At 43.8% G+C, this 10,300-nt stretch overlaps 1 protein-coding gene across 1 annotated transcript; it reads right to left on the reverse strand.

The window, feature by feature from the left end:
- Nucleotides 1-233: 233 nt before the first annotated feature.
- LOC121815673 (homeobox protein Nkx-2.3-like) lies at nucleotides 234-3,167 on the reverse strand. Its single transcript, XM_042227584.1, has 2 exons — nucleotides 2,045-3,167; nucleotides 234-880 (listed from the first exon to the last, which is right to left on the reverse strand). Exons 1-2 carry the CDS (start codon nucleotides 2,475-2,477, stop codon nucleotides 234-236), a joined length of 1,080 nt encoding a protein of 359 aa, XP_042083518.1. The 5' UTR covers nucleotides 2,478-3,167.
- Between the last annotated feature and the right edge of the window lie 7,133 nt (nucleotides 3,168-10,300).

Consider the following 10,300-nt stretch of genomic DNA (forward strand, 5'->3'; position numbering starts at 1 on the left):
GCTCTAATGGGGGAATCCGGACTGTCTGCGCCGTGATGGAGTGGTCTGTCTCTCTCCTGGAGGCACTAATGCCCTCCAGTTTATACACAGACACACAGACTTCTCACGGGAGACGGGAAGACTCATCACATTGCCCGCGTTTATCTGGACAAATTATTCATCATAAAAATGCTTCTCTCCTAGAAAGCTCAGTGGCGGATTAGTGTCACAGATACTGGTTCTGTTATGGTGGGCTACCAGGCCCTGATCCCCTGCAGCGAGCCCTGACAAGATGTGACCGCTGTCCCTTGGTGTGTTTGAGCCTGTGGGGAGCTGCCGAGGCCGCTCACGTTTCCCAAGTTCATGTTCATGAAGGCGTTGGGGGTGCCGGAGGGAGGAAGGGCGGGGATACTGGTGTAGGTGCAGCTGTAGTTGGTGTTATACGCCGGGCTGTTGTACGTGTAGGCCGGGTATCCGTTATAGCCGTACGGATTGGATCCGTACGGAGCAGTAGCCGCGGCGGCATAGCTCTGCGCTCCTCCCAGACACGGCTTCCCATCCCGAACCAGCACCGGTACGGCCACGCGCCTCGGCGGCGGAGGATGATGCTGCCCCGTCGCTTCCAGAGACTTGTCTTGCCGCTGCCGTTTGCACTTGTAGCGGCGGTTCTGAAACCAGATCTTCACCTGGTTAGAAGTGAGTTTGAGGGTGGTCGCCAGGTGCTCTCGCTCCGGGGCGGACAGGTAGCGCTGCTGCTTGAAGCGCCTCTCCAGCTCGAAGACCTGCGCCTGGGAGAAAAGCACTCTGGGTCTCCGCCGGCTCCTCTGCTTCTGCACCGGCCTCTCCGTGTCGCCCTGCCCGCCCTCGGCTGCTTCCTCCCGGGACACCAGCCCGCAGTTTTCTGGGCAGGTTGGGAAATTCACAGAAGTATGAAGTTAATATCTCTTTAAGAAAACACGGTAATCATGTCTCCCAATTGTGGTATTTGTTTTAATCCTCACTCAATAAAGTATTGAACTGAAGCCACAGGCCCGTCAGTACCTGTCAGCTTCACGAGAACCTGTCACCGCAGAGACAACACTCCACTGCAGCTCAAGCTTTTAGCCAGGGCGCACAATTCAAAGATAAAACACGCAACGCCGGAATGGACTAATTATAGTTGGTTTATTTATTCATTTATTTTTAACACTTCTGAACATAGAAGGATGCAAGTCACCTACCCGCTAATTCTGTCAACAGTTTATGTCTGATGAATAATTGTGTGAACTCTGTAGAGAGGAGCCGAAGTCGCCGTGTCCGCCTGTGTTTATTAGCGCTACTTGTCGGTGTCACTTCTTTTACAAGCCTCTTTAAACTAATTGTCGGTTTATGGTCCAGACAGCATAACAGACTCCAAATAACAGGCAAGCGACTGAACCACTAGAAAGTGTTTGACATCTCCAGACTTTACTGGATTCGTCTCAGGGCTTCTGACTTCCACCATTTGGAAGCTCTTTATTGGAATAACGCCCGGCGTGTGTGCAGACGGAAGAGCCGGGCAGAGACAAGAGGCCCCAGAAAGCCGCGTAACCCAAATTATGATCCACGTATTTTATTAAGTATTTTTTGCACGTATTATCTTTTGATTTTTCCGCCGGGTGTCATCTTTAAGGTCACGCGTATATTATTTAGAACATTTCACAAACTATGTTATGTTTTCTCACGTGGCTCACATTAAGTTTAAAGTCTCTTGGTATTAAATTTGATAATGAGCCATACAACTGTGACCAGATCAGTTACAAAGAAAGTGTTGTGTGAAAGTTGATGTTAACATTAGAGGCATTTTTACTATTTGCTGTTTGGTTGGGTTACAGGTCACTGAGTTTGTGGTAAACATGTAAAGCATTCTGCGGGCACTGAAAATTTGACATATTAAAGGTTTAATCCGCTTTGCTCTTTCGTCCTTTATACTGTGAATATTTCTGGGTTTTTTTAAAAGGCCTGTTGAAATTTTTTAAAATACTTTTACGCGCGTCTTTTGCCTTTTCGTGCAGTTTTTACAACAGCAGCTCGAGTTTGTACTCACTGCTTTCCTGTTCCTCCAGCTCGGCGGCCTCTAACTTGGCTCCCTGCAAGCCGGGATGCACGTACATGTCCGGAGATAGGCTGGTGTCCCCCCGTTCTTCCTCCCGCACTGCAAGCGCGCTGAGGTAAGCCAGGTTGTCTTCTCCGTCCGAGAAGGAAGGGCTGTCCCGGGCTCCGACGAGCATGCAGGACGGCGCGGTTTGGAAATGCTGCTGCTGCTGCTGGGGAGGAGAGCGGGACAAGTGCTGCTGGGTGTGGATTCGGTGCGTGAGCTCCAGGGTTCCGGACTGCTGCTGTTGCTGTTGTTGTTGCTGCTGCTCCAGCTTCAGGATATCCTTGACAGAAAACGGCGTGGAGGTGAGCGGGCTCTGCAGCATCATGTCATCTAGCTCCTGCTCTGCAGCATCGAGGAAATGAAGCCCTCCGAGTAACATGCACTCCCCTTCGCCTTTTCCCACTTTTTTCTCTAGCAAATAATTGAGCGTAAAAGCCCCTTGTTTGGCAATCGGAGGTGCGTTAAGCCTCTGAAATCCCTCATCGCCATAAATCGCACGAAAACACGGGTATTAGTCCCGGGTTTGTCCATGCAAATGTCTTGCCTGACAGATATAATATCGGGCTTTGTGAGTGAAGTTTGGACCGGGGAGGGGAAGGAGCACCTCTGCCTCTTCTGGTATCAGGGGGAGGGGTGTGTGTGAAATGGAAAGTCCGTGAAGGCTGGAAGAGAAACGTTTGGGAATTAGAGAGAGAGGAGGGAGGGGCATAGGTGACGCGTTTGCACGGACTGGTTATGTTTTTTGAACGTGGTGAACTAAGAATTGTACTGACAATACTCGTCCACTGCCCGGTTCCTTCATGTTTCTGTACATCTTGGGGACAGTCCCAACAGGACTTAAAATCTGGGACTCTCCACCAATTGCGCTATACAGCTGAAGAGGCTTCTCGGATGAGAGATGAAACGTAGTCAAGAAACTTAAAGAAGTCCAGACGCTTTGTTTTTCCAAGCTCCTTAGATTGTACTTAAATTAGTTTCCCCACTTTTTACGCACTCATTTAGCTCCAAGAAGCACAGAAACAGCCCTGCAAATAGCTGGCCCTATACGTTTATTATTATATTTGAATCTAATGTACAGAGTTATTTTTAAATTATTATTGTTATTTTACACTGGTTATCACACCAGTGTGTGAATGTGTACGTGAATGGGTGGATGACTGGATATGTAAAGCGCTTTGGGGTCCTTAGGGACTAGTAAAGCGCTATATAAATGCAGGCCATTTACCATTTATACCCCCGGGGTCCTTGTAGTTTTGTGTGGCCCTTGGTTTTTGTGCCAATCCGTGCGCTTTTCAGAGGCTAACAGTTCGTGTCGGCGGTGATACGTCAAGGTCAGGTTAAGAGTTCCTGCCTTGTAGATGAAGTGTAACTGAGTTGACTAATAGTAGAAGTTTCTCTGAAAATCATTACCCAAAATAATAAACGACAATTTTTAGCGCCAGGAGGCATTTTCACAGCCAAAATGTGGAACAAAGGTGGCTTTAAAATTGGCTCTTTTTTTGGCTTAAAAGTGGTCAAAAACAGCAGCCAGAAATAAAATATATATGCGATGGAACACATAATGGTCAATATGTACAAACGTGTACTGTTTTTATTCTTTGAGACATTGACTGCGTTCAGTAAAGGCCGCTCGCTTCCGTCTCACAAAGCTCCAGATTTTCAAACCTTTACTCTGTTTTTTAGAGAAGCTGGACTGCACATCAGGGACGTGCGTAAAATACTCCAGAAAACTTCCCCGTTTCATGTAACAGCGGAGCAATAAAAGTGTCTGATGGCGCTTTAAACCTGCCACTCACTGCAGCTCCACTGAGGCGCAGATCCCCGCTGTTTACTGCACAACACGGAGCTGCTATCATTTCTGTTCACTCTCAGAACTCTCAGCAGACTGTTGTGATGCCCGGTCTCTCTGCGCCTCTGCAGCCTCGTCTTCCAGCAGCTCTGCTCGGTGTCCCTCTGTCCTCTTTATCGCTGCTGTTGTATTAATAACCGCTCTGGGCCGATAAGCAGCCCCCCCCGGGGCAATTAAAATTCCTCCAAGAAAACTGACTGACGTTTTTAGCCCGGCCTAATCTGCTCCTATCAGCTCCCCTTTCCGTTTTGCAGTGGGACCCCTCGCCTCATTCACCCCTCTCCCTCTGGTCCTCCTGCGAGTTTTTCCTCTCTGGACACATGGCAGGTGGACGGCGCCTGGTAGCTGGACTCTTCACAAACAGCTGCGATATTAGAATTACTGAATCAGTGGCAGTGCTTCTTTATTGAACCTGCCAACGTGCAGCATCAAAAATTATAGTTTGAAAGGCGCGGATTCAAAATATCTACGTGACTCATTTTATTCAAGTAACTTTTTAAGACAGTTTTCAGCTGCATGTGTTGTTTCATACACACACATTCACAGTGAATACCACAGAAAAAGGTTGTTTGTAGTTCATTCTAATGGGAAAGCTTATTCTTCTTTGGAATCAGTAACGTGGAAGTTTGGAGTACGCCTGGGACAATCTGTCGGTCCAAAATGTAATCACACAGTTGAACACTGTATCCTGGTGAAGTGGAGCTTTCACTGTTGGTTCTTACAGTCTGGGAAATAAAATTAATTTGGTGAAACAAAGAAAATAATATATGTCCTTTTACTGGACTATTAGGATACATCATAAGGACAAAGCCTAAACTCAGACATCACAAATTGATGACTAAACACAAAAATAAAAAAAAATAAAAAAAATAATTTCGGGCTCACATGTCTGTGTGTTTGTGTTGTGTGGACACTTCTGATCATCCATGTACACAAAAAGTGGGCAATTAATTTTCCCAAAGGGCCACATGAGTGACTGGGACTGCTGCAGAGGGTTGAACTCACTTTTATTTTTGACCTTACCTCTAGTGTGGCCCTCTTGGGGAAAATGAATGGTTCACTCCTGTAGACATACAGTAATTTTTGTTTATGTATTAACTTGCTTTATATGTGAAATGGGACTTAAATTTGGTAAACTATATGAAAAGAAGTTGCACATGCCAACACAACCACTCCGATATTTCCGATAAGTGTTGCAATCAAGAGCAAATTTATTAGAAAAGCTTTTTTCTAAACTCTAACATTTATCTCTCAGTTTTTTATTATCCCGTGTGGGCAAAACACACTGAGAGAAAGGGACATAAACAAATGTCCCAGGAGCAAAGTTTCCCTTCAGTTTCTGTTGTCTTCCTTCTGCAAAGATACTGAATAACACAATCTCTCAGTTTTTTATTATCCCGTGTGGGCAAAACACACAACAAATGTCCCAGGAGCAAAGTTTCCCTTCAGTTTCTGTTGTCTTCCTTCTGCAAAGATACTGAATAACACAATCCTGTTTTTCATATGTACTTTACAACAATTCAGAATGCATTTGTAGACTTTTATTAAGCTTTCTATGAGTCTTTACAGAACAAAGTGTAACATATCAAAAACTGCACAATCAAGATCTGACAGGACTCCATCGATGAGCCTCATGGTCCCCGCGGGGCCCCCAAACATATGTTTTCACTATTTCTCTCTTACAGCAATGTAAGTATTTGTTTATTTAAGTATTAGGATCAAAATTTGCAAATTTGTCTGAGATGTAAAAAAAAGAAAAAAGTTGCTGTATTGCAGTTTATTTTATTATGTGAAATATACCTGCTGCTGTGCACATTGTCATAATTTCATAAGGTGAATAAGGTAAATGTAACACCAAACTAAACTAAACTAACAATGATCTTGTTTATGGCCACACACAGACCTGTGCTGCCTGTGTGTAACCCAGCAGATAGTAAATATCCTGCGGTACAGCTCTATCTATGGAGCTAGAAACAGACAGATGTATGTGTGAATGTCCGTGTAGACACATCGGCAACTTTCTCTATTTCACTCTATGTCATCATCGAGCGCGTCCTCATAAAAAAGGGCCAAACAAAGCAGGATGGTGTTTAGACTGGCACGCGGCCGCCTCCATTTACTTTAAATAAGCATTAAATCCAAAGACGCCAGGCTGAGCACTTGGTTTCAGTGTAGCCAGAGCTCTAAAGTAGCTATTGGAAAGAAAATAAAACTTGTTCAAGTTAAGCGACTCGGGACATTTGGTTTTGGTTGGGAGGGCAAGCATTTTGAGAATGTGGTGCTCTTGGTGTTCTCAAAGGGTCTTCAGAGTGAGGAATTCTTTAACCGTGAACTATGCATGATCTCATTTTAGATTTAAAACTTGAAGCTGACTCTGTGGAGCCACACTAAAGAAAGAAGAATCTAATAAAGCAAACAGGCTACATATTCAATCGCTCATAATCCAAATATCCATCACATTCAGTGTATAGTGCCACAGTTTCATGGCTGTTACCAGTTCCCACCCAACATAAAATGAATATCCTTTACTTTTTAAAAACAATTTCATGCCCCTGAGCATAAAAACAGTCTGATTGAAATGTTGCTCTTATTCAAATGAATCTACATCTGCACCGTGGAGATCACAGAGAGGCATGAGCTTTTTCGACTCTTTGAGCTTGTTGTTTTGCCAAGTAGCTGTTTTTAGGATACTAGCTGCTGCACACCATCTGCCCACTTAAACACATTAAACGTTCTTGTCAGAAGCTGTGCAAGTGTTGGGAATTCTTCACTGTGCGTGTGGGTGTGTGTGAATTTTAGGGATCCTACATGTCCTCTGAGGTTTTGCAGTAAAGCTGGAGGAACGCCGCGAGTTCAGCTCTACAAACAGCAGCAACTCATTTTACTGTATCATGTCCGTCTGGAGGGAGGAGGCTGTTGTGTTTGTGGTGCTGACAGACGTGGAAGGGAGACTGTGACCTTTCCGGGAGCTTCTGATTGGACTTTTATCTTTCACACAAACAGAGATAAGTCAGTTAGAATGTGGGTGAGTGAAGCTTATCAGAAGTTTGATGGGTTAAATTACTCGAATGTATCACTTTGCCTCCGTTTACTGAAAAAAATAAAATCATGTTTTCTTTGAAGATACTGATGGACTACTTGGTCATTTTGTTACTAGATCCTTCTCGATCTCTGCTCCAAGAGCTCATGCACTTGGTCACAGTCTTTTATGCTACTTGTACAAATTATACTTATAAGGCAATTTGTGTCTCCTTTCTTTTAAAATACCCTGTCAGCTACCACCACTTACAAAGCTTCTAACAACATATTTTGCTTTGCGTTTCCTTGAAAATTGTAACTTGTTACGTCCCTGTTCTCTTGCAATTATGTTCTAAGTATGATTAGATACTAGAAACCAAATACTTAAATTTGAACATTTTCAGGGTAACGTTTTGGAAAACAAACGAAGAGAATGTCCCAAAATCTGATGATGATCATGATTTACTTTTTAATGGTTTTTATCACTCAGCACCAAGGTCAAGTTCTAACTTATATTTTTCAGTTATAAGCCATTTATTAATAATTGTTACAAACTCATAGTCACTTCAGGGAATTTGAGGTTTGTTTTTTTTTTCTTTCCCTTTCTTTATTTTGTTAAGCCTAATTTCTTACAACTGGGCGCTTAGTTGGAATTTAGTGAAAATTTCCCCCCCCCCCCTGTATTATGAATGTAACAATAGGAAATGCTACACCTCTTGTCTTCTGTCTGTTTGCGGCCCTGCAGAGGCGCAAGGCGGCTCTGGATGGTTGGATGGAGAGAGAGAGAAGTGAGGGAGATAATCACCGCTTCAGAGCCATGCATTTGTGTGCTGTGTGTATGTGCGTGATAGAGAGCGCGTGTGTGCGTGCAATGTGTGTGTTTGGATGTAAAGGGCAGCTCAGATAGTTGTCAGAAGGTTAAATGTGATGATGAAGGAGGGTCAGTCAGCTCCAGAAACAAACTTTATTAGGCAGTTAAAGGGCAATAACTGACACACAGCAGCACACCACACACCACACACACACACACACTACACTACACACACACACACACTACTACACACTGACACACACGACACATACACAACTACACATCACCAGACAACACAAGAGACAGCTTAACTATAAACACGACTCTGAAGTCGTATCATTTCTTCGATTCAGTGTTATGCGGACTAGATCGTGGCTCAAAGAGTTGGCAGTTCGTCTTGTAACCGGAAGGTTGCGCGTTCGGACAGTCTCGGTCGTTGAGTCCTTGGGAAAGACACTTCACCTGCCGCCTACTGGTGTTGGCCAGAGGGGCCGATGGCGCGATATGGCAGCCTCGTTACCTTTGTTTTGGAGGTAACGTGCGCCTCAGACTGAGAGTGTGTAGAAATTTACAGAGATGAAATAGAACTGAATAGAACAGAGTACAAATTTCTACAGTTTTCAAGTGCAAAAAGATTTAAACCGAAAACCACAATTGCACAATCAGTTCAAATAAATAATAACTTGACAAACGAACCGAGTAATAATAAACATGTTCGTAAAAATTTTATTGTTATTTTTTGTTTACAAGATATTTACCAGCGAATCTTTTGGCTTTGCTGTGTTTTATTCGTTTCCAGTTTCGGAAATGGGTCTTGATTTAAAACCGTTTTTTCTTTGTTTTCTTTCTTTTCGTGAAATGATGCAGTAAGAATACATTCAGCTAAAAAAATGCATTTCTCGTTTTTTGTTCAGTTTGGCAGCGTGAAGAAAAGTCGTCCTTTATTTGGGTGGATCAACAAAATCAGCGAAAATGACGAAACTTAATGAAATATGTGTAAAAACAGAAAAATCATAATTGTGATACTTTTTAATGCTTTATGGTCTTACAGAAATTTGAATATTAGATCTTAATAAATCTCGATTGTCCTCACCTGTTAAAATGTCACCTTTACATTGTTTCTTACATTATAAGATCACTCTGTAAACGTCATTAAACTTTTGGGGATGTCCTATCCAGACAGCTCGATTAGGGACTAAAACAACAGGAACAGGATCTTCATTTTGTTATAAGCTCGTACAAAAGTAATCAAAAGTAAACAGACAGAAACAAGTGTAAATCTTTGCAGACTGGACGTCGTGCGTAAAAGTTCGCGCGTCCTGGAACCTGTAGCTTAAAAGCTGAGAGTGCATGCGCGTGCTCGCGTGCGCGTGCGTGTGTTTAGATAACAGAGGCCTGCAGCCAGTAATAGCTCCATTAGGCAGAGTTGGAAGACGCTATCTCAGTGATCCGTAACGTCTACCTCCGCCTTTTTCACAGGACAGGTTTACTGCACCACACACACACACACACACACACACACACACACACACACACACACACACACTCACACACACACACACACACACACACACACACAATTTGATTCCAAAACAACGCCGGGATTTAGCAGAAAGACGTAGAAACATGGCGTCTTAAAAGTTCGAGTTTTTCAGGACTTTTTCTCCCGAGGGCTGTCCAGACGTTTGTGGGTAACCCACAAAACAAAAACAAATAATAATAATAAACAGAAGTAATGATAAAGAAAAGCGCAGCCTTTTTTCCTCACATGATTGTATCTTCAGATGTCAGGCCTCCTCTCTGCTGATGTGTTTGGCCCTGATTCGGAGTCGTTAAAAGTGCGGGACAGACCTCTATATCTCTCATACACAACCGCAAACACGCAGCATGACGCAACCGGCTGTGTTTATGAACCCGCCCGGCCTGCTGTATAAATTGCGGCGTTGAATGGTTTACCTAATGGGACTTCTGTTTCTCGTTTTCTGTCACCCAGCACGCCAGACCCGGCTGACAAACGACCGACTTTTACCGGCAGAGGAATTCCTGATTTATGTGGGAAATGAAACAACAGCGAAGCGTTTTTTCTCTCGTCTTTAACCATGCAAATAAAGTAAATTATCTCCACCCTGCAAACATTAATAGCGGGGGATTTGTATATAAACGCGACAGCAGAGAGGAGGCGATGTCTTCCATAGTGATAGATGTATGTTTTGTTATTTTGTTTCTCATATTGTGGCGCGATGGAGGAGGAATAAACTTGAGCTGGATGCAGGGAGGGAGACCTGCCGCCCAGTATATCGACTCCTAAGCCTCCACTTCCATTGTTATTACTGCAGAGGAAACAAGTCGTTACAGCCACGGTGCTCTGATTTATTGCCGTGTTGTTTCGTTGCTTAAGTAGAAATTTCCAGCGGGGCTTGTTGGTCTAATTTAATGAGAAAACCACGCAGAGGTACGCCTGCCGAAGAACGAACGAGCGTTTAGAGCCTCTTTAGTGTTATCACACAGCGGGGATTCATTTTGT

Source organism: Haplochromis burtoni, unplaced genomic scaffold, assembly GCF_018398535.1.
Source record: "Haplochromis burtoni strain Fernald_Lab_line unplaced genomic scaffold, NCSU_Asbu1 Contig_269, whole genome shotgun sequence".
Classification (NCBI taxonomy): Eukaryota; Metazoa; Chordata; class Actinopteri; order Cichliformes; family Cichlidae; genus Haplochromis; species Haplochromis burtoni.